This window comes from Pseudopipra pipra, chromosome 8, assembly GCF_036250125.1.
Source record: "Pseudopipra pipra isolate bDixPip1 chromosome 8, bDixPip1.hap1, whole genome shotgun sequence".
NCBI classification, from domain to species: domain Eukaryota; kingdom Metazoa; phylum Chordata; class Aves; order Passeriformes; family Pipridae; genus Pseudopipra; species Pseudopipra pipra.
Genome location: NC_087556.1, coordinates 18,090,040 through 18,114,860, shown reverse-complemented (window position 1 = coordinate 18,114,860; position 24,821 = coordinate 18,090,040). Strand labels below are relative to the sequence as shown.

General features: G+C 41.4%; 1 protein-coding gene across 7 annotated transcripts in view; it reads left to right on the top strand.

The window, feature by feature from the left end:
• Nucleotides 1-18,839, top strand: part of MARCHF8 (membrane associated ring-CH-type finger 8) — a 93,981-nt gene extending 75,142 nt beyond the window's left edge. For 6 of the 7 annotated variants that reach the window (XM_064662767.1, XM_064662763.1, XM_064662764.1 and 3 more), the window contains 5 exons: nucleotides 6,984-7,063; nucleotides 7,369-8,214; nucleotides 10,138-10,318; nucleotides 13,693-13,840; nucleotides 16,268-18,839. In XM_064662767.1, the coding sequence (XP_064518837.1) occupies nucleotides 6,984-7,063; nucleotides 7,369-8,214; nucleotides 10,138-10,318; nucleotides 13,693-13,840; nucleotides 16,268-16,572 (1,560 nt within the window). In that variant the 3' untranslated portion in view covers nucleotides 16,573-18,839. The remainder of the gene's footprint in view (nucleotides 1-6,983; nucleotides 7,064-7,368; nucleotides 8,215-10,137; nucleotides 10,319-13,692; nucleotides 13,841-16,267) is intronic. The other variant, XM_064662769.1, reaches the window with a different exon arrangement.
• The last annotated feature ends 5,982 nt before the right edge of the window (nucleotides 18,840-24,821 follow it).

Sequence of the window (24,821 nt, the reverse complement as noted above, 5' to 3'; positions counted from 1 at the left end):
CGTGAAATGTTTGAATTTCTGGGATCTTTTATGTTTGTTTTGAAATTAAAAAAAATGTTGTTGAAGGAAGCTTGAATTTATTTAGTCAGGGGACTTAAACACAGCCGGATTCCCCACTAGCCCTGTTCAAGCACAGTGATGCTGATTGAAATGGCCCCAATTGACACAGGGAAATACAGCCCAGATTCACATCTCTCCTGTTTCCCTAAGCCAGCATTTTTGCCAAGAAGCCACTGATTGCTGCAAAGTGCCTTCATCATACAAGCCACACAGAGAAATAATTAAACTTTATAGAAGCTTTGTCCTCTAAATGTAGAAGAAATTGATGCTAAAACACAGCTAGTCACTGGGAGCAGCTAAAAAAGGGATTTTCACAGTGGTGGTAATTCATGCCCTCTGCTTATAGAGAAAGGAATTGTGCTTACAAGCAGATGAAATGAGGTCACTAAAAAAGCTGGTCTGTAAAGAGTTACCCTCAAATTAGTGGTATTGTTTAGTGTCAAAGTGTCTGATATATCCTGGAATTGATAACATGATGTATGGAAATATCTTCAGGTCATCTGTGTGCTGTTCCTGTCATCTGGTTGCTCTGGAGGGCTGATTTTACTGTAATGGGGAAGCACTTTGTAGGCTTATTTTCATGGCCCTTTAAGGGGTAAACTTTGAAAATGCTAATACTCGGATCACAGCAAAGGAATCAAAAGTGCAGTCCTTAAAAAATGTAAATGCTTTGTCTTTTCTGAAGGCCTGTGTAGTTTTATCTTTTGAGCAGAAGCACACTGTAAAGTATTAGATTATTCTTAGGCTGAATAGCAGCGAGTGCAGACACAAAGTGGTAGCCTAAGCTTGCTATGAAATTTAAAATCCATTTAGGCTGTTCATCAGCTTGGAACAGATTTAGAAAAGCATATGAATACACACGTCCACTGTTGCCTGAAGCTTTGATGGATTCAGTGAGCATTTGTCTGTAGAAAACCAGTCTAGGGTTTTCAGTCAGAGCTTCACTATCCTGTAGTCTATCAGATGACCAAGGCTTACTGAAAAGAACTACTGCTCAGAGGTGTTCTGTTCAGGTATGTGAGCCTGGGGGTAGGGAAAGAGAAGTTGCTTAAAAAAATTTTTTCTTAAATCCTTCCACTGAACTATTGGGGACAGGAAGACAGGAAAAATTGTTTACTGTGGAGATGAAGGTATACTCTTTTCCCCAAGCATAAGAGCAAGTAATATTATGCTGGGGCACAGTGCAGTCATGTTCATAAGGAGTGTGATAGCCTCCCTGTGCTGTGATAAATCCCCTCTCCTGGGGCTGGATTCTTACTTCATATATGTATAAAAGCCCTCCATGAAGGAGGAACCCACAGGAGTTTCCTTTCCTCCTTTGTTCCCTCAGTCCATTCAAAGTATTTTGAGGAAGATTTTAAAGACAAAGGTTATATATGCTTTTTATTTCTTCTTCTCCCTGCATAACCTGTGCAGTTGTTACTGGTTTTAGTCAACATTAATCCTGAGCTATAGCCAGGTTGTATTACACTTGTGGAGATTTTGAAGGGATAGATAGCCTTTTTTCTCTAGTTTCTTTAGCCCAGAATCTCTAGAGAAAGTTCCTGCCAGAATCCTCCCTCAGATTTCTTTAGGAACAACAAAGGAAAGCTGACTTCAGCTTTCCTCCTAGCTGCTAGACATAATTTTAATTACAGTCATATATGAAATATGGAAGTTCTCCCAATAGCTGACTCCTGGTTCCTATCAACTTGTTGCCAAAATGGTAGAGTTGATCATCCTGAAATTTCCAGATGCCTCTTTACAGTATCTCTCCCCCTGGCTCCCTCCCTCCCCCTGATTTTTTAACTACTTTCCATTCTAATAATTCATCTTATCCCACTTAAAGACATTTGATTTTAATATGCACTGGAAGTCAAAATGGCATGAATGTGGTAGGGAGCACTTACTGGAGAAGATCAGAAGTTGCTGATGTTGATGCTTGATACTGCCACGTTGGTATTTAGTAAAAGCTTTCAAAACCAACCTGTCAGCAGGGCTGTCTGCCTGTCACAACATCCACTCTGTCCATAGGTGCCTGTTCTGCCTCTCAAGTGTCAGGTTAATACAGTTGGCTTTGATGTGGATGAGACAGCGTTGGAGCTGCCTTTGCCAAAGGGAGGGGAGGTGAATGGGGGCAGTGGTAGCATAGACAGAGTCAGATTCCCTGGGTCTCTTCATAGATGATCTTGGTTTCTCTAAGTGTAAACTAAGAGAGGAGCAGAGCCTGGGGCTTTTGCTGCCTCTGGAGATGTCACATGCAAGATAAGTGCCATCCATGTCCAGCAGCAGCTTTGCTTTCTTACTACGTGTTTGAGTAGGGTCTACATGATAAACAGAAAATAACTCTGTCAGGAGAGTGTAGAATAAAGGCAAGCCCATAATCAAAATGCCAGACTGAAATTTGGGTTGCAGAATGTTTGGCTCCTTACTCTATTGCTAAATTTATATCTGCCTGAAGCTCCTTGTGCTGCAGTTCCTCCTGAGTAAAAGACTTAAATTGTGCTTCTTTTTTCCAACTCTTTATCTGTGTGCTCTGTTATTAAACGTGCATAGTTCTTACAATGTTAGTTCCAGATCCTTAGCTGAGACTTCTAGATGTTTTTGTAGCACAAATAGTAGGGTCACAGTATTGGTCCTATTCATGTGGCACCTAGAAATGACAAATTGCAGGTGTGGGGGGAAGCCTTTCTTTGCTTCCTTTAGAATTCCAGTCACTTGAGGAATTCTACTAGAGTTGTTTCTAATTTTTTACCTTTTTACCTTTTTTAGAATGTGACAGGCCCTGTTCTTTAAAATGAGATATAACTGCTAGTACTGAAGTTCAGCCCAGAGTGGGACAACAGCAACAGTACCACCTCAGATAAGCAGGTTATCTTGAAATATTCCCAAGCTGTTGGCATATTCACTATGGCTCACTGCACAGATTACTTTATTTTCTTAGGCGGGGGGGGGTTTGATTTTTGTTGTGCAGTCTGTAATCACAAGTAGGTAATCTTGGCTGAGTTCTCTCACCAACAGATAACACTGTTCATGAAATGGGGGCAGAGTGAGAACAACCAGCTATGGCAGCACACACATTATACGTGTATGTATTGTATATATGCATGCACACACATGTATATGTATATAAAAAAATGTATATGTTCCTGCTGGCAACCTTCCAGAGAGCTATAGGCTTCCAGGAATTGTTACCTTCAGAATTGCTGTGATTGTTCAAACAGCAGTGCAGAAGGCCATGCTGTGACCTCACTGAATTGCATTAGATGGGAATGTCAATATACACAATTAACTAACTATTGACCTTTAGTCCTGAGCTATTTTAGGCAACCAGTTGGTCTGTGTGGAGTAACTCACTAGTACATAGGTCATCGTTGGAGGTGATATTCCACCATGTGAAGAATGTGGAAGTCCACAGAGATTCAGCAAGCAATTATGGGGTTAGAAGGGTCAAATTCAGGCTCTCAAGGCTTAAGCTACCTGACACATATGAGCATGGCAGAAACCTCCTATGAGAAGGAGTGCTTTAAAACCTGTTGCTGCTGTCATCATCACAGGTAGCCGGTTCAGACAAAGGCGTTGCTACTTGGGTGGATGCTGCTGGGACAGTAAGGGTGGTGTGTGTGCCAGAAACTACAGAGTGGAGAGGGCTTTGACTGCTTGTTTTCCCAGCCTCTTCAGAGCTGAGCCCTATGTGGGAGCAACATCAGAGCTCCAGGCTAGCTGGATCCACCTCACTGTTTCATTCGTCCATCACTGCCTCCTCTTTGCCCATGCTTTGTCTTTTCTGTGGCACCTGCGTCTGAGTTAGTAAACCCAGGTGAGCTGAGTGGACTGACCAACATCAGCTGCATGTAGCCCTGCTTCTAGAACTGGCAGAACTTCTACTTAGGCTTTTGGCAGCAGCTTGCATTTTACTATGCTCTTGTCAGGGAGTTGTTCCTCGCCGTTACTTGGTGCTCTCACTGACTGATGTTCCTCTGGCAGCTGTAGCTAAGGAAGTGACTGGCATTAAAACAATTAGTTTTACCTCACCTCGCTATCCTACTCTGAGTTACAGTGCAGCTGTGTAAATAGTTTTATGAGCAAAAAACATGGGATGAAAGGAGGACAGACTGACTGGAGGCTTGTTGAACCATGGCTTTTGCTGGCGGCCACAGCTTGCATTAGCTTACACCAAGGGTGGGGCATAACTTCCTCCAATGTTTTGTTGTTCTTCTTTGTGGTGCCTATCCAAGTGTGTTAATTTCTGTTCATATTTTGGTTGCATTTTCATTTTGTATGAAAATTGAGAAAAAGACCTTTTGTTCTGAAGCAGAAAGGTAGAGGGGAAAGGAAATGTGCCTAAGATGGGGGGGGGGGGGTTTGCAAGCCATCCTGAACAGTGCTGGCATCTAGAATAATAAGCTTGAAATGCAAATGAAATTCCACAATTTCTTGTTTGTCCCAGCCTTTTGATTTCCCAAGTGGTGAGACTTTGACACTGTCTTGGTACCAGACAACTGGATGACAAAACCAGTAAACATCATTTTGGAAGGGAAATTTTGGATCTATGAATCTAATAATCTGCCTTAAACTGTTACATCATATATTCTGCTGTCTTTTTTTGGAAAACAAGTTGAGAGACTGGATTCATTCTAAGCAGGTTACCATCTGTGATTTGATCATAACATAAAACCTGAGACTGATTTATTAATTGATTTGTGACTTCATTTCCAACAATATATGGCTCTGTTTCCATGGTAGAATGCAACATGCTGTTTTACTGGTTTAATGTTTTGTTTTTAGAAGATTGTTAAATACGTCTTTTTAACTAATCTGTTATTTAAGTTTTGTTAATTTTCATTTGCATAATGAAACAGATTATAGTGTCACATCTTTCACTACATTGTCAGACTTGCAGTTGAACAAAAGTAATTACTGCACAAACACTTTTTAAAAGATAGGGTTTGAAGTCAGAGATGTACCTGCTTTTAGGAGAGGTTAAGCATCAAATGGAGACCAAATTTCCAAGTAATACCTGAATTCACTTCACAGTGCATGTATGTGTAAGTAGTGTAAAATGTAAAGAATCATAGTTTCCAGGATGAAGCCAATAATTGATATTTGTCTTTAATTTGTTTTGTCACAGTCGTAACATAGTTCAATTGGCTTTCTTGCCCAAGGTTATTCTCTTAGGTTTTATTCTATACATGAACCTAGCTGGGTAAGATGGGAAATAAGTTACAGCATCTTACTAAGGGTCAGGAGGTGTGTGTTTGAGGCTTGGTTGAGTCTTGCCTTCAATTCCTGCAGACCCAACTCTAAATGGATATCTGTTTTTTCAGTCTCGGTGCACCTGAGGCATCCCAGTGTGAGGGCAGGTACATTGCTGTCTGTAGTACTGTTGGCTAGAGAAATAAAACCCCAACAGATGAGTTCTGTGACATGGAAGATCACGGTTGTATCTGTATTTATAAACTAGCATGTGTATCCTTGTATCTTCTCTCGCAAAGAAAGAACAGTATAATGTGTGACGAGGAACCTTGCTTTTGCTGCAAGGGTGTAAAAGCCTGCAGCAGCCTTGTTTAAATATACAGTAAGGGCTTTTAATAAATTAAGTGTAAAATTGAAGAGTTCTGAGACAGATACAGTGTGTGTGTGTTTCACTATGACCAGAGCTCATTGATGGCTGAGCTAACCTGGTGTCTGAAGCTGAAGCACAGGGCTGGGCCCAGTGTGCTTCTGTGGCAACACAGGTTTTGCCACCTGAGGTCTCCTGTGGTCTGGCTTAGTGCACTTGCTTGGCCCAGGTCTCTGCTGTCTGTGCTGGTTTCTCTGAAGCCCAGCAGAGTGATGACACTTCTGTTTTTCTCCTGATTGCATTGTTCCTTCCTGGGTCTTAGGCTTTGCTTTGCTGATCAAAAGAACTGTAAACCTTTGTTTGAATTTGAAATGCAAGCAATGTTTTGCAGTGGTGGGTGAGCAGCACAGCCTGTCTAGCAGCTGTGAAACATGGGAGAACCAGGTTTAAAGATTTTCTATTACAAAGTTATTAACCCAGGTCTCCTCCTCACCAAAACCTGTTGGAAGAGTTGAGAAGTTTGTTGAAGTGACTCACAGAACACAGTGGCAGAAAAGGTCTTTAATAATAGCCCATGGAGTCCCAGCTCTGAGACAATGCTTATTCTTACCATATTGATTTTAGAGGCTTGTCTATTAAGTGTTAAATATGCCAAGACCTTAGCTTTAGTTTTTTGAGTTAGTTCAGCAAATTCTGAATTCTTCAGTTACTCTATTCTCACTGTGCTCATGTTTATCTCTTATAAACATGACTGCTGCCACACCTCCAGGTAGATGGAAGACCCTGTTCTAGTTAGAGCAGGATGAAAGGCCTCACAAAGTACAAAAAGTACTTCAGGGAATGGTCTGGGTTGGCAGATGGTGCTTGTGTGCATATGCTAGTATGGAATATAAGTCCCCAAGTAGTGTTTGAGATACTGAACTACTGACAATTCTGTCTTGTGAGGAAAACCCCAAGCCTCTAATCTCTTGTCATCATTATAAGAGGAAGGATTAGCTATTACATGGTAGCTAAATTCCAACTAGTCTATACACACACTTTCATCTAATTATTCTAATTACTATAGCATTGCTCATTTCCTGAGCTATTGTCCTGTGCAACGTTTGACAGCTGGCAGGTTCCACTCCAGAGATGTCTGCGTTTGACTTTGGGGTAAAACATTTCTGTTATGATCCTACTTCTCCAAGGATGAAGCTCTGTGACCTCTCCTTCTCACATTCAACAATGAAGCTACTTTCTTGCAACTAGCCCTTGAATATCTGATGTAGAGGATATCTGACTCCATATGCTGTGTTTCACCCTGAAGGTGATTGCTGTGCATACTGACTTGTGACTTGGGGTTTTTTTGTTTGTTTGTTTGTTTGTTTTAATTTCACTGCAGGCTGGAAGTCCAACGTCTATCTCTGCCCCTCATAGCTTCTCTCGGACTTCTGTTACACCATCCAACCAGGACATCTGCAGGTAAAGTGTGTTGTTTGCGTGGCTACAGTGAGGCTCATGAAAGGTTCAAATTAAGGAAAAACAAAACTGAAAAAGCACGTTTACAGGGAAGTAAGCAATGTGGGGTTCTCACACGAAGCATCCCATTTGTTTGAGTTGACTGCTGTCTAACACTGCTTCGTTGAATCTTACTGACTGTTTGGCCCTGCTATGTTTACCATTGCCACACTAGCCGTAATTCTCATTTCTTCACTTTTAATTATATGTGTTCTCTTTTGTAATTGTTTTTTACTTTCTGTGCTTTTATTCCACTGTTCTGCATGCAGTTCCAGTGCAGTGTTTTCTGAGTGTTGTCATCACAGTCCAGTGCAGTCTGCTGTTGTCTTGAAAAATCCGCACTGCCAGAGCCCTCTGACACAAGGGGTCACTGTGACAGTAATCTGTCAGGACAAGTTACATGCAGCAAAGAGAAACTCCCGTGGGCAGGATCGGGGCCAGGCACTCAGATCTGCTAAGAATGTAAAGCCCACCCGCACTCTGAAATTCTCCAAGTCCCTCAATGATGTGGACCAGAAGGCACAGAGCACCAGTGAGTGCTTTGACTATGTGGAGCGAACACGGTCAGAAGGCAAATTGACCCCAACTCAAGAGCAGTGTTTAAGGATTAACAAATTTCATCTTAAAGAGAGGAAACCACTGAATCTCAGGCCTCTTTCTTTTAGCAATTCTAAGCACTCCTATATCCCTTCCCTTTCCAACTACTCGAGTGCATCGGGAGGAACAGAGAACCACAGCGCTGTACATATCCCCTTGCTGGAGGACAAAGTGGACCATGACACCTCGAGGAGCAAAAAACTGTTGCGTTACCTTTTTTCCTTCTCCCACACGTCCAGCATCAGCAGCCTGCATAAATTTCATGAACTGGAGAGCTATTCCAGTCACTTCCAAGCAGAGAAATCCTCCAGCATGCTGGTGGAAAGCACGGACTTCTGCTCAGACGATATGGGAGACGATGACGTCTTTGAAGACAGCACCTCAGTGAAACTGAAAACAAAAGAGCAGCGGGCACCACTCTGTTCAGTTGAGAAGGACAGTGACCTTGACTGCCCTTCCCCCCTCTCAGAAAAGTTCCCCCCTCTCTCCCCTGTGTCCACATCGGGGGATACCTGCAGGTTGGTTTACCAGAGAACCACCTACCTTTGAACCCTCCCATGTGCGGTGGTGACCGTTCTGCTTTCCCCTGCCTTTGTGCTGTTTCTGTCTCTTCACCCTGTCACCTTGCTATAATATGTGTGATTTGAAGCATGCAGCCTTCTATCTGCTGTCTTGCACTCCTCTGATGCACTTAACAAGACTACTAAGCAAAATAATTTCTTTTGGAGTCAAATAAATTCTCTTACAATTTGTTTCAGGTTTGGGGTTCTGAGATGGTATTCTTCTCTTATCAGTTCCCAAGCTGGGAATATTATGAGAGACTCAACTATGCATAATAAAGGCCAAGCTGAACATGTCTTAGGTTTTAATGAGCAATGTGTTTTCCTGACAGCACTGCTGGGTTAGTCAGAGGGTGGGAGTTGGAAGGAAAAGACTGCTTGAAAATTGCTTCTGAGATCAGGTCAATATAGCTTAATTTTTTTTCCCTTCAGTTTCTATCCCACAATACTTTTTTATTTGTAAAGGGCTTTCTGTGGATGCCTTGGTCAAAAGGGGCATCTGAGTGCTGGCTGTTAGTGGTAGGCCTGTGTGATGTCCACAATGCGAGGTCCAAAAAAAGGATGGATGTCCTTGTTCCAACCGCAGAGGATTAACCATGTGCACAGGTGCTGGGAACAGCAAGATCAGGACTGTCTTCATAGTGACTTGTCTACAGGTCTGCCCCATATCACCTCCAAAATGTGGCTGAGAAGCAGGAGTCATCAAGTACAGGAGCAAATATCCAATCCCTCTACCTGACATTTTACTATCCTAGTCTTTTTCCTCCCTGACAGCACTTTCTAAAGCTGGCTTTGTTAGTACTTGCCAATATTATCTGATTTTCCCCCTCATTACCACCAAAATCTAGTTCCATACTGGCTTGTCATCAACAAGATGCTGTTGTAATCCACTCACTGCTTCATTTCTGCTTGCCAGCTATCAGCAAGGTTGCAAGAGGCAAGATGCTACACATCAGTAAGAGATTTCAGTAATGAGACAGGGATGGCAGTATGCCAGGATGTACTTCACATATGCTTAGTAACTTGTATTCGGTCCCTGAGCTCCCCACCATTCCCCTCTCAATTCATGACCTCTTCCATGTAGTTAGAAGGACTTCACAATGCTTGATGCAACCCAAGGGTTGTGTATAAATTGAATGTGGAAATCAAATGTCAGCAGCTGGCAGTAACACTATATTGGGACATCCTTGCTGTTTCTGCAGTTAGGCTGTGAGGAAAGTGGGGAATTTGCAAAGCTGATGTTTCTTTAGCAGCTCTTGCAAAGTTAGAATTGGAGAAGCAAAACCATTAGTCCATTTAGAGTAGGTGTGTTTTGAGGTTCAGATTCAGTGCTGCAGTTCAGCAGTGTTAATCCGTCTCTTAGCAAATTTGCACTTGTGCAAAATCCGGGCTAAATTAACTGTTGATGATACTGGGGTGGGCTGTTTCAATATTGGTTTGGATATTTTGCTTTATCTTCTGTTTTGGACCATAATATATGCATAGCTGTACCTCTCTGTGCATATTTTGTCTTGAGAAGTGCTATCTGATCTGTTTAAATGCTATTTTCAGTTAAGCGCTATTGGTCTGGATGAAATGCTGTCATTTCTTGTTTTTTTCTTTTTGATGCTGCATTTCTGTCAGGCTCTGTGTGTCTGCCTCATCTGTTAGAAAGCAGCTGTCTAGTTAGCCGTGTTTGTGCTCAATTATTTTGTGCCTGTGTATGCGCTTGCGCAGCAATGGAGTTCTTTAGTTTTAGCTCCTTTATGGAACACATTCCTTTGATATATATGTCTCAGGATCCTCAGTGAACAACCATGTGTGATCACAGATATTACATGCCCCTTCCACATCCTTTCTGCTTTCTCTTCTCCTTAATAAGCAGCTTTGCTTCTGATTCAGGATATGTCACTGTGAAGGAGACGATGAGAGCCCTTTGATTACCCCCTGTCACTGTACGGGAAGTCTTCATTTTGTGCACCAAGCCTGCCTGCAGCAATGGATCAAGAGCTCAGATACACGATGCTGTGAACTGTGCAAGTACGAGTTCATCATGGAGACAAAACTGAAGCCTTTGCGAAAGGTAGGCACAAGACCAAGGATATGCTTTATTAAACACACATCCACTCTGGAAGGAGACTGACCTTGCCCATAAGCCTGCAGTACTCCCTACATGTTAATTAGTTTTTGTGGCTCTTTAGTAAGACTGGTCAGCTGTATTGGTACAAAAGGATTTAAATTAACCCTCAGCCTGGCAAACTCGACATCAGTGGAATCCAGCTCTGATAGTTAGCTATTATAGCCCAGCATCTCTCTGTAAATGTGCGTACATACACACACATATGTATGCATGCAGCAACCTGGTTTTTTTCTTTACAGTCAGATTTTAGAGCACAAAAGTATTTACAGTTATCCACATTTTTTTTAATATGGAGTTTACCTGCTTTAGTTTGCAGCTCCGAGATCCACATGGCTTTATGTTCTCTTGAAGATATGAGTATTTCACATTAAACTTACTTTAAATCACACTTTCTGAGTGTAATTTAGTTAAAATTTGTAGCTTTTTTTTTTCTTTTTAAAGGATCAAACTTATTTAGTGAAAATATTAATTGTAAGTAGAAGAGGGTTCCCTGGTGAATGTGTTGTCATTTTAACCTTTTCTTAGGCTGTGAATAACCACGTTTTAGTACTTCAGATTGCTAGAACCTGTATTTTTGTTTTATAGAAAAGTACCTTTCATAAATCTGGTGACTTAAAGTAGAGGTACTTAAATGTCCTTTTATTATAAAGCTGGTTTTGTGCTTGTATCCTCTTTTGGTTCTCCCACATCCTCTGAGCTTTCAATTTCAGTTGTCCTTACCATCAGGATTCTGAGATGGAAGTCACTGCTATTCTTAGCACAGAGAAATCTTGCTGTATCTACCAAAGTGGAAGAGGTTAATAACAATAACCTCAGTCTGGAACTAGAATAAATGAGAAACATTAAATTCAGTTATGATGGGCCTAAATCATATAGAGTGGAAATTCTGGACTGCAGCCATCTAAAAACTGTTACGAAAACTTGTCCAATTCCTAAAAGTGACTCCTAACAGAAAATAGAGCAGATTTCAAACACCTCTTATTTTTTTAGAGAGATGTACAGTCTGCAAAGCTTAGCATGTCTGACCAATAGGATATCCTCTGCTTATGCCTGTGGTGTGGATCATTGCCTTCTAAAAACCACACTTTTTTCCATCATAGGCTCTGTTGTCTGTGCAGACAATGCTTTGCACAGTCCAACCCTAGGACAGTAAAGAAATTATTCTAGAGAATCCAAAGTAAGAGGAGTTGCTATAGTTCTCAGTTGACTGCTGTTTTTTCTGTGCTCACTCTGCCTGAAGTGGATAGGAAACATTTACTGAATATTAGTGCCCTGTGAGAAAAAAAATGTGAGGCACTTTCAGAAATGAGTCACTCAACATCATTAGTTATATCTGAACAGGTCATCTGTGGGAAACAGACAAGATGCCAGAAGGTAGGGACAGAGCCATAAACAGGAGTTCACCTCTCAAATACATCTAAAGAGCCCTTTTAGAGGTTCAGCTGCAGCAAGAAGATAAGGTGCCTCTGTAGCTTCTACTCAGCCTTTATGGTGTTCTTTCAGTCAGGAGCAAACAATCTGGAACTGGTGATTATGTTTAAACACTAAGTTACTAAGGGAAGAGAATGAGAAACAAAATGTGTCATGTCTCAAATGAAGATGAGGGCAGACAAAAGAGAGATGCACCATTTTAAAATTTCAAAGACATTAAATCTAAATTTTCTGCTGAATTTTTTGTTTTCACAACACTTCAAAAATCCAGAACTGCTGACTAAGTAGAAAATGCCACGTGCTGTGTCATCAGAATAATGCAGCCGTGACCTACAGATGTGAGTTTCCTCTCTGGACTAGTGTGTGGTTTGCAGAATACCTTCTCTTTTGCTTTGCAGTCATTTCTCTTGAAGAGGTGAGGCAGTGCAAGTTGTTTTGGTGGCTCTAAAGCCAGAGTTCACAGGAGGTATTGTCCAGCAGAGGAGCTCAAGCTGTGGAACAGCAAAATTATTCAAAACACAGGTCCTCAGGACTCTGTAAAAGCATTTGCAAATAGATTTAACATGGTTACTTTTTGGCAAAATAATTTAATTAATGTATACTTTCTATCAAAAGTCAACACCTTCATTTAGATGCAAAAGCATGTTTGTCCAATCTTTTTCTAAGAAGATTGAAAGAATATAGGTTTCTAGTATGACATGAGTCTAGCATGTCACTGCTGGAAGTATTCAATTCTTGTGCCACGATGAGGTTTGGATGCCCCGACAACTGGAAATGTGTCTCAGACTGGCCAAAGAGATTGTTTGTTGGCAACACAGAGAGGATCACAAAGTCTCTGTCTCATCGTTCAACCATTCTTGTATTTGTAGCAGTGGAAACAATAATTCAGCATAATGGGTGATTTCAATCATACCATTCAGGTCATCCTCACCCTCTTCCACATTATTCCTACTCTTCAAAGTCCTCTTTTTTTTTGCAAATTATTTTTGGAGACATCAAATGCACATCTCTGTGCACGAGAAGTTTATGTGCCCCAGCATATATTTTGTGAAAGTGTGAGAAAAGCCCATCATAACAATCTGTTCCAAGCAGATATGCAGAGGGATGTGTATCCCACATACAAAAACTTTCATCATATACATAGGGGAAATTGAAAAAAAAAAATTTAAAAACACAGCTTCTGGGTGTCTTGGGTCTATGTCTTGAATATTAGAAGCATCTGTAATAGTTGTCAACTTTCTTTCCATCTTTCCTAAATGACACTGACCTGATTTTGTGGTTTTGTTCTGGGCTATATAAGCATTATTGATAGAGGCAGGTCTGGGGATTTAAATTCCTGAGTCGTCTCACTTCTAAAGCTGTCATCCCAGTTCTACTGTATATTCTTAGGGCATATGTATTTAGTGCACTTGAAACAGTGAAAATAAACTACGAGAGCATCACTGCTGTTAAGTGGTGTTAAATATACGTGAAGATTGAATGAAACCCCCTGAGGCAGGAGGTGAGAGCTAAACAGCCTTGAGTGGAGAACAGAGGAAGGAGCAGCATTGCTTGTGCTGTGCAAGGCCTCACGTGAGGGTCCCCGTGTGCTGCAGCTGCCCCTTGTGGGTCAGCACAGAGTGATAACATTGTGCTGAGGCTCCAGATGGGAGCTGAGTGCTGTAGGTCTCCTCCAACACCAGGATGGCTCCCGTCGCAGCAGGTTAAGCTGCCAGCCATCACACCAGTGCTGGGGCCAGAGCAATAATGCCATCTGACTTTTAAAATCCTTGTTAGGAGGAAACTGGTCTGCCTGGTTTTCATTCTTATCAATGTTCTCTTTTCATACTCTCTAGTAACTACAATAAACACCTAATTTCTTGCTCTGGTTCTGGGTTTCTTGCCAGTGGGAGAAGCTGCAGATGACAGCCAGCGAGAGGAGGAAGATCATGTGCTCTGTAACATTCCATATCATTGCCATCACCTGCGTCGTGTGGTCTCTCTACGTCCTGATAGACAGGACCGCTGAAGAGATTAAACAGGGACAAACTACTGGTATGTTACTTCCTTATCTTCCCACTTACTCTTCTGGAATAATTATTTATCCTGAATGCAGAGAAGATGCAGAACATAAGTGTGCCAGTAATGTTTATACTTGTCAGCTTTACCCTGAGGTTGGGTTAGTTTAAAAGCACAGTTCTAAAGTGATTTGATTTAATCAGTGTAAATTAATCTGTGGATGCTTTTTAAATCCATTTCAGATAATTTAGTTTGCACTTGTGAAATGCACAGATATGACAGCTAATCCAGTGTAGCCAGATACAAAGTTGCCCTGCCTCAGTAAATTTAGGCTTAAATTGGAACACTTACTGTGTAGATAAGGACGTAAGCATTTGTTTGCTGCTATGGCTACCTTTAAACTGGGCAAAACCAGAACAGTTTTAAAAAATAGAAGAAGTAAGAGGAATCTAAATCCAAATCTTTGAGGTAAATCAACAGGGTTTTCTTTCTATTCAATCATCTGTGAGGTGGGTTAGCACAAGTTTCCAATGAAAGCCATGTTAGACTGGAGAAATTTTTATGAGTGATAAAAACTTCTTCTGAAGCAGAAGAAATTCAGGTCAATTCTTAAGACTCCAGTTCACTCAACTGAGAGGAGGTGCACTGCAGTTCCTGTAGTGGCTGCCACCCCATTGCATGGACGTCTTAACTTCTTGCATAGTAGGTTTTCTTTAACATGTCAGCAGTAAACTTACCAAACTGAAATGTGTTTACCTGGGTATGCTGGGGTGCGGATTTGAAGCTGCCACAGAACTGTTTCTCAAGGCAACTGAGCTGTGCCTGAGGGTTAATGCAGAAGGAACAGGTTACCTACCAAGGTTGGGAGCTATTAGAAGGCAAGCTGTCCTTGCTTACAGAGCACTGCATGCCAACTGGACGTGGAGGTGGAAAATATTTTGCTGGTGATTGAACAGGGTCATTTGAGGAGGTAACTGAGCATTAATAAACCTGAAGATCCATGGAGCTGTTACAGAGCAGAATCGCTTGAAATTAAAAAGTTTTCCTCTCATTTCTCATTTTGGCTATAGTTTAATTGTTCATTACTTCAGTCAGGAAGGTGTTTTGAATGAAACCTCTTAGTATCCGTTCCATCCAACCCCATCTCTTTCATGTAAAGTGAAAATTATTGGCCTTTCATTGCAAGGTTTCCATATGGTAATGAAAAGGATAATATGCTTTCAAAGATTTATTATCTCCAGGTTATTTTAACTAGTAAATATATTAGATGAACATGAATAGGAGGAATATTGTGAATATTTAGAATGTTATAGTGCCTTCTTTCCTCCCTTCATTTGGATTCTAAATCTGGGGAGTGCTGTACTGAGCAGCGTATGTGGATCTATGTCCACACAGGGCCAAGCATATACTGTCACTGCCTACAGATGGCATCAGATCACCAGCAAATCAGAGGCTCAGGTATTAATCATGGGTGGGATTTCATCAGTAATAAGGCTGAAGTGCCCTTCGTATTTTGGGACTAAAATATTTTCATTCTTCCCACACTACTATGCATTTCCAAAACAACACTGGCCTGTATCTTGCTTAAAACTTTAAAGAGTTGGTAGGACATGATTTTACTCTCTGAAAAACCTGACAGTGGGTGATTCAGCATGGTTTCATATCCATAAGCACCATGTGATGGTGCTTATCTTTAAAGAGGAAAGAGACTGGATGAATACAGGACCTATGTAAGCAGAATATGTATAAAATTAATAAATAGTCTTTCATTTAAAAGTAGTTGATAGAAATATCTAAAAGATCAAGATAGACAAATTTAGGAAAAGCAATGGTGGTAGTTTTTATGACAGAGAGTAAGCTTGGAATGCTTCAGCATCTCCAACACTTTCAGTTTTGTATCAGAAGAGATGCTGTAGTTCAGATACAAGTTACTGGGTCTGATGCAGATAAAATTGCCTGGTCTGCATAAAAAACATGTCAAGCTATATGGTTACAATCATTCCCTTATGTCTCCATATACCATGTGATCACAGAGTGGGACAGACTTGTTGGGTCACTGAGTTGAGTCTCCTGCTATAAAGAGGAAGCCATGCCATAGAATCCCTTTCAGAATTTGATCCAGTTTTTGTTTAAAAACAGGTGTAAAAGGACCTAAATGTATTCCTGGTGGTTGCCTTGATTCTGTGATTGTGTTGCACACTTGCTGACACAGAAAAGGAATTGTTTTGTTTTTCGCTGGTGGGGGAGAATAAATGTGATATGTGAAGTAGAAGTCTGTGGGTGTTTGACTTGAAGGGGAATTAAAAAAAAGCCCAAACAAGAAAAATGGCAACACAAGAATAGTTTGCATGACCCAAAGTCTGACAGTTTCATTACAGGACATTTTTGAGACATCCAATGTAGTCCAACTAATATTGACTAGGTCCTGTTTTTAATTCTTTGTTTTTATTTTCTTTCTTCCAGGGATTCTAGAGTGGCCATTTTGGACTAAACTGGTAGTTGTGGCCATTGGTTTCACTGGAGGACTTCTGTTCATGTATGTACAATGCAAGGTGTACGTACAGCTGTGGAAGAGACTTAAAGCTTATAACCGAGTAATATATGTACAAAACTGCCCAGAAACTAGCAAAAAGAATATTTTTGAAAAACCTGCACTAATGGAGCCAAACTTTGAAAGTAAAGAAATGTTTGGGGTTCACCATTCAGACACAAACTCTTCACATTACACAGAGCCAGAAGACTGTGCTGCAGAAATTCTTCATGTCTGATTGCTGGGTAGGAGGGGTGTTTCTGTATGTCCTTGAAGATCTGAATATCACTGTTTACTGCAAACTGCTCTACCTTTTTAAAATCAGCTAATAGCTGAGGGCTGGCGGATGAATTTTTTTACATTTTTTTTTTGTTGGAATTTTTTAAAATCCCTTAGGCATATCTGTCAATGTCATCTTGGTTGCATACCTCTCAACATTTTGTGTCTTGTACTGGCTGATCAGAGAGTCACAGGATATTGGGTAGAATGAGCCTTGGGTTTGGTATCAAGCAAGCCGCCTAGTGAGCTGTCATAAACTTCATGGAGTCTGTTACTTTAAAGATGACTTATTCTGGAGTATGTGTAGAGTGGGTTTGGTTGATTGGTTTGTCTGTTCTTTATGCACGATGAAGGAGGTTGTCCCAGACACTGAGGGAAATGAGAGCGCTAGAGTCTAATCTACCACTAACACTGCCACTAACATTTTGTCGTAGGCAGCAGGTGTAAAATTTTGCTTTACATATTGTGATGAGACTTACAAAGCATATAGCACTTTTAAAAATCTTTATTTTGTAATATGTATGTCAAATGAGAATGAAACTTGAAAGAATGTGTCATTTTTGAAACATTTCTTTGTTCTTTACCCCATCTATTTTTCTGGAACATAAACCTCTTGCCTTATAAAAAAAAATTTAAAAAATTCCAGCCTGTGATTTCCAACACATGCCCACATTATCTTACTAAACATAACACTAAAAAACATTGCCTGTTTGGGTTTCCTTTGAGGAGCAATTTTCTTCAAAGGATATTGCACTTGTGACTTGTGTATGGGGAATAGTAGATGTGTACAGTGTTCATTTTCAATACATAATGGTTTCAGTGCTCTGTTTTCAGGATTGGTTTTGCTTTTTTTTTTCCCCCAACAGGTCAGACCATAAACACACCTGCACACATATACCTGGTTGACTTTCATTCCAAACCATTAGCAAAGGCTTTGTTGCTATATTGATAAAAATGTGAGCTGTTATGGTAAAAAAGGAAGCTTTGTCAATACAGCTGAAACTGGTTTTGCTTCTTTAGTGTTGTGTCACGTGTGAACTACCCAAGAATTTGATGTTGTCAGAAGAGATGCTGAGATTAAAGTTTAGGAAGTAAATATCATATTAAGTGGATGAGTTTAAAAGTACCTGCCTGGTTTTAGTCCTGATGTGATGCACTATGTGATCCGAGAATAGTTTTGTCTGTGTTTTTGAATTTGAGGCTGGCTTTTTAATCAGTCAGCTTTCATGCAAGGAGAGGAACGGCTTTAAAATCTGTTTGCCTGGCTTTAGACAGAGGTGCCCAAAGCCTGGGGTATCTGCTGTTGATTCATTTGCTTCACTGCACCACTGTCCAGCTCTAAGGCCTCATTTAACCAAAGTCTCAGTGTGACTGGAGCAGAAACGAAGCCCCGCGAAAAGTCAGCACACAAAGTCTCTGCATTTGAAAGCTGACCTTCCCGACCTGAGCACTCTCTGAATCTCTGTAAAGTCAATGATAATAATCTGGTTGGTTTTAGTAGGAGTTGCCTGGACTTCTCAGGTAAAAGTTTTTGTTTACTTGTTGAGATACTGAACTAAATTCCGAGCTTGTTCAAGTTTCACTTAGTATTTTTCAAGTGCAACTTTGAGTACTTCTTTTCATAGTAAAAGTAGTTATTTTAAGACTTCTCAAACAATAACAGTAAGATACCAGTGATTTTTTTTGCTTAAAATCTAATATTACTTCATTTCTGAATCAATATTTTAATGGAATGCAGAAGGGACTATGGTAAGAGAACACATACCATTGATTTCTAAGAGCTGTTAGAGGGAAAGTATTGTGTGTGCACATGTGCCTCTGTCACTTCAGGCTTGAAGCTTACTGTCTGTGATCTTGAACAACACAGTACCTTGTTCTTGAGATGTGTTAAAACATCCAGACCTCTGGGCAATCTTAGTAAAGCTGCACTGGCGTGGGTCTGTGTACTGTACTAGGTGTCAGGATGTCCTGTGCTTAAGTGATACAGGCAGACAAACCCTGCATACCCTGGTAGTATCGGGGCAGCAGTCTTCATGACCATACACATGTAAAGTTTGTTGCCTGTGCCTGCCATAATTTAAAGTGCAATTACTCAGGCCCTTTCCTGAACTCTGCTGTGGGTGATCCTCTTCTGTTATGGGAACCCAGATAATACACTGTCTTGTTCTGTTTTCTATTTCGTTCTGTGAAAGATTCACTAAATAAACTCAGGTGGGTTAAATATCAGGTCTTGCACACCTTCATCAAGTTCTTCTGAAATGCCCAAGTGCACAAGGCTTACCCGTCTGTGAGACACTCACGTTACAGCTGCAAGATGCACGGAATCAGCTGTCAACCAATGCTCAGCGCATCTCGTCCGATCTGTGACCAGTAGGTGAAATGAAGATGGACAAGTTCTGGTATGAAACCTGGTTGTTCTCCAACTCACATCCGAGAGGCACTGGTGTGAGAGTGATGTTCTGACAAGTGCTGATATCAGAGTGTAACTCGCTGGTCCTGTTGCTGTCACTGTCATAGATGATTTTTGGTGAAATGTTGTGAAATCTCATTTGGTGTTTTGGAAGCTCCATGTGGAACATGCCAGGTAGTGTTCAGTGTATTCAGGGTACTGAAGATTTTTGCTGTGCCCCTGGGCATCTTAACTTGGAATGAAAAATCATCTCCGGCAAAATCATCTAGGGAAAAATATTTGCAAATTAAAGTGTTTTAGCCAGTGTTGCTGCTAAACATTCCCTCTCCCAGCAGGTCTTTTCTGAGTGAAAATTAAGGCCTAATATTTAAACTCTTTATATTGCTTAGCAATGCTCATACCAGGAAAGGCTGCAGAAGAGATCCATCTCTCAGGGGGGTTCGTTTATGCTGTTCATATTTCTTATGCTGATTCTTGCTTGGTGTTAATGGTGGGCTTCTGAAGCTGCAGTTCTCTGCTTCTGCATGGTGCCATCAAATGTTTGAGAAGGCTGAATGGTGCTTTTTTCTTCTTTCTCCTCAAGAAGATACTGTTGACTTTTTTTCAGCTTCCAGCTGTGAGGCACTGATGCTAGCTCAGGTGAGCACTGTCCTTCCTGCCCAGGTGTTAGTAAGGGGAACAACCAACCCCTGTCAGATCAGGCTTTCCAGTACTTCCTTCTGGTAGCTTTTGAAATGACTGAAATAGAAGTCTGGTCCTTGCACCTTGGCCAAAGTTCATGTGGGTTACCTTGGGACTTTTCTGAGCCCAGAATTTAAGTAGAAGGGAAAATAGGCTTAATACCATCTACCACAATCCCTTCCCTAGATTGCCAGAGCCTTTGGTGATATGTCCAGTGCCCTAAACATCTGACCAGACTCCCATTCTATTGGTGTAACTCCTATCCAAAAAAGCACCATCTGGGCCGAGTAAATTTCCCACTGTGTCACATTTGATCCATCTGCCAGGTTATGAACATGCATTATATTAGAAATATAGATGTGTGCTGCAGAAGGTTGATCCCATTTAAGAGATCATGAGATGTTAAAATCCTATGAATTCTCAGGACTTTCTTTAACTGTAAGCCTGTGTTTAGAGAGCGGTTGTTTAAAATGTTCCCATGTTCTGAAAAGATGGCCAGACCTGGGGATGACTTCCTCTGGTTAAATGTCATTGAGATTGGCTTTGCTTCAGCAGGAGGCATTCAGTGAAGGTTGAACGAGCCTGCAAGGGGTTAGGGAAATACTGAGTGTCTGTACTGTACCTGGGAAATCCTAAGAAACAATAGTAATTCTCTGTCCAAGCCCACCTCTGCCAAACCCCCCTGTACTGATCAGAACAGTACCACTTGGGGTGCTGTAAGGAGGGGGCTGCTCGGTGTGCCACGCATCAGAAACCCCTGAAGTGGTCCATGGATGTGGCCATGCACAGGAGCTGGTTGCTTCTGCCCTTTGGGAGGCAGGGTAAATATCTATTGCAAAGTGGGACCCAGGTCCAAATTTCTTCTGAAGCTGAAGTATGTTAAGATACAGATTTCTGGGGTAGTCAGCTGTGGAGATTGTGGCCAGTAATGAAAAGGAGGTCGGTGACCCTGGGTTGGGTCTCTCTCAAATATGGGTGAAACTGGGCAAATAAAAAAGCAAGGATATTACTGGTTGGATTTCCATAGCATTATATTAGATATGCAAAGAAAACTTCTAAGCAGGACCTTTTATTTTGTGATTATTTTTTAGTTTTGAGATATTGCAGTGTCTGTATGTTCCAATGAAGTACTGAAAGCACTTGTCTTTGTATAGAAGATAACTGTTTTAAAATTGCAGCTGATCTTGTATTTAGGTAAAACATTTGTAGATAGGTAATTGTATAATGTTGAACAACTTTACACTGGCATGTGTTGTATAGTTTATACAAGACACTTCACACTTCTGCAGAATTTTTTAGTTAGTAAATTTCTAGTAACTTAAATGTATAGTTTTGTACCCTTTCATGTATGTTTGTTTTCTCAGTATTGCCACTTGCAGAGTTATTTTTAGTTTCTTAAACTGTAATTGGTTATTGGTGTGTGATACACAGGGTTATTGACTGCAGCAATAAAGTGTTTCTATAAAAACCAGAACAAAACAAAACCATTATAGTATCCATTTTGTTTGAAAAAGCATATAGAGAAAAATTGAGTTCTGCAGTAGTAGATAATCAAAGTGAGTTCTTTCACTGGAGTAAACATGGAACTTGGTGACTCTTCAGAGTAGCAGACCAACACAGACTAACATGCCATGAAAACTTGATGTTAAATGATTCATAATGGTAAAGGCGTAGTAACCATAAGAATAACTGGGCAACTCCTTCAATGCAGGTGCTTTGGCCTCAAATGCAGGAATCATGGGGAGAATTTTCTGGCTTCTGCCATGAAGGAGGTGAGGAGAGAAGATTGCCATGGGCCTTAAAATCTAGACCTTCTGGAATCAACACTGAGTGATGCTACAAATGCTTCATGTCTGAAAAGAAGAAGAAAAATAGTTTTGTATACAGAACAGGAAATCCTCAGCAGTTTCTCTAGAATACATTTCTACCCCCAGTAGGTCGAGAAACTGCTGTCTGCACTGCTGTGAGAGAGCTCATAACAAAGGCATACATGCCAAAGACCAAAGAAGATCTGGAGCATTGTGTCTGTAACAGACACAAGGGGGCTCAAAGAAAAGCTTTTCATTTCTGTTTCTTTTTAACTAATAATTAGTTTTTCATTTTCTTTTAGGTAACAAAGGAAATCTTAGATCTGCAACCCTAGAGAGGTGTCTCCCATGCAAAACAAAAGTCTCTGTCCTATATTCCCTTGGTAAAGGAAGTCTGGCTCTAGTAAATGAAGCTACTTATATAAAGTTTGGAACCCAATAAGACCTCTATACAAAAATACCTTTCTGGAGAGATGGCAGGATAATTTCCAGGGCCTACTGTTTGACTGGCAGTCTCTGAGATTAAAAGCTGATAAATGGTTTAAGGAACAGAGCCTGTAAAACCGTCTGGCTACTGGTTAAAAAATGTTCCTTGTCTTGGGTTCAGGCATCTCAAGTTAATTATAAAATAACTTATTTCCTCTTGCAAACCGTATTTCATCTGAAAGAGCATTGCTGTCACTGTGTGAAGTGTGTCCCTCTGAGGCAAAGCAGAGCATTGGCTCAGCAGCACATGGCACGGCTGCAGCTCCAAGAACAGGATTTTTCAGCTGGTGCCCAGGAACGAACTGTCTGGTGAGTAGTTACTGGTATCTGGCTGGCAGGACCAGCATGACTGGCCTCTCAGAGCAGGACAGAAGGAGGCAGTTGGGAATCAGAAGGGTGGCAGCTGGGAAGATCCATGAGTGCCCTGTGGAGGCTATGGAGGTGTCAAAAGATGCAACTGCAGCTGCTGACTCTGAAAACCAAGCCCTCTCTCAAGAGCCATGCTTGTGCCTGCAGTGCTGCTCAGCCTCCTGCACTGCTGCAGGGACTGTTCATCCTCCTCCAGTTCCACTTTCACAGCCACCCTATCAAGCCCTCTCCTGTCACCCACCCCTCCGTTTCAGATTTCACTGTCCCCAGCCTGTTTACCCATATCATGGTGTGCCTGTCCTTTTCCTTTCAGTCTACTCATCCAACCCAAATTTCCTTCCTCTTCCCCCTTCCTCAGTCTTTCAACTTGCCTCTGGACAAGAGGGTTGTGCTAGGATGAAGCAATCGTGGAATGACCATGGGAGCACCCAAAAGTGACACTGTCCAAATTAAGGGTGAATGTCCACCTGTGATCCCGTTTTTCCTGTAAATCCTCTAGGTTCTGGTCTCTGATGTATGGGATGCTCTCTGACATTTTGGCGTTGTATTGTGTTTCCACAATACAGACAGAAGAGGATGTTTTTTCACAGTCTTGAGATGGATGTATGATGTGAGAAAATCAGGCAAGAATATCTCATTATAGAAAAAGATCTTGGCTAAATGGAGAGAGGAGGCAGGGGAGGTGTTTTTTAAAACAAACAAACAAACCCAAAACAAAACAAAACCCCAGAAATTATAAGAGCCCTGGACAAAGGAAATGGGGAGCAAGTTCAGTGCATTACACAATACTCTTTTAAAGTGTATTCTAGGAAAAAGTGTCAGAGGAACTGAAATCTGAAAATAGAGAGTAGACCTTGCTTGAAAGTGAGGGAGATAAATGAAGTTGTCTCAAAGGCTTTAACATCAGAGGAGGGTTTGGAATAACTGAATAAAACACCAGAAGGCTGCACAGAGCAGAGGAGGTGGAGATCACCATTCAGGGTGTGCTCATTAAATCCTGAAACTTCACAGAATCAGGCTTGCAATTCCTAACATTTTAAGACTTCGCTAAAATTAACCCCAGGAATTTTTGCTGGGAGTGCCTTGCTGTGCTGGTTTGTTCTGATACTGTTTCAAAGGCCACCTGCAAACAAGCAGCCAAGCAGCTTAGGAGAATTCATCACTATTAGAGCTGTAGGGTCTGATGCTGGGACAGCAGCTTCCTTTGTCACAGGAAGCAGTTATCCTTGTGGTTGGGAGAGAATAGGAAATGTGTCAGGCTGATTACTTGATCCCAGCTGAGAGAGCACAGCTGTCTTGGAGAGTGTATGTAGTACTTCATATCTGCTTTACCCCTAAGCATCCCAAAATGACTCAACAAGTACCATTGTTCCCTTCCTGTGGATAAACCCAGGTCTCCAAATCCTGGCTTGCCAGTTATCTTGCTCTCATGTTTACCTTCTTGCTTTTCAAAGTGCTGTGTTAAAACAGAAATGATTCTGATAATGGGATTAGCTAAACCAGTGTTTCTCATGCCAGCAAGATGGTGGTTTATTTTAAGGACCATATTACATTCTTGGTCACATGTAAGCAGTTGATACACACCAGAGAAATCAGATGTAAATTAAACCAAACTATTCCATTGAGCAAATTAAGCTGTGGTAGAAGTTAGAGGTATTATTTCAGGGATGAATTTGGACCTGCCTGATGTTGCACAAGCCTCTGTCAGGACTCTCCCTTTGCTGCTGGGGTTTAGGCCTTCTGCAGCAATCTTCAGTCTCCCACTGCTATTCTAGTTTTGCAGTTGTCAAATGTGTGCAGAACCAAATGATACCAAAAGAGTAGCCACTAATGCAGCTGTATTCCTTGTGCTTGCTTTGTTTGTGGCTTACGTGTCCCATGCCTCTGCTCTCCCCTCCTCCCTAGCAGCCTCCCAGCAATGATTTGGGGAGGGGAAGCCTGAAAGCACGCTGCTTTCTCTCTATTTCCCTCCTCCCCTTAAGTGCCAGAGTAGCACTGCTACACCTCTGGAGGCAGTGAGAGGATCTGCACGTTTACGGGGAAGTGATGAGGTCAGGCAATCCCGGATCCTATGGTCCTCTGGGCTGAGGAAGATGTCCTAACATCACGTTAAATGCGATGAAGGATCCCAGGAACACCATCTCAGAAAGAGGGGATAGAGAGACTCTCAGCGCCTTGTGATCTGGATGGTCCCTTGAACACAAGGTATAAAGATACTGTAGTAAGTGTTTATATAACCCTGTGAAACCCTGTGAGAGATTCAGCTGATGTCAGAATTGCCGCTGCCTGGATGGCAGAGCAAGGACCCTCTAAGTACATTTCTGGACACTGAGATGGGACAGAGGCAATTCTATGAACATTGAGGGGTTTTTGTCCCCGTTCTGGTGGAGCAATATGCAATTAGCACCCATGTGTTCTCAGCTATTACCCCATGCCCCTTAGATGATTTATGTA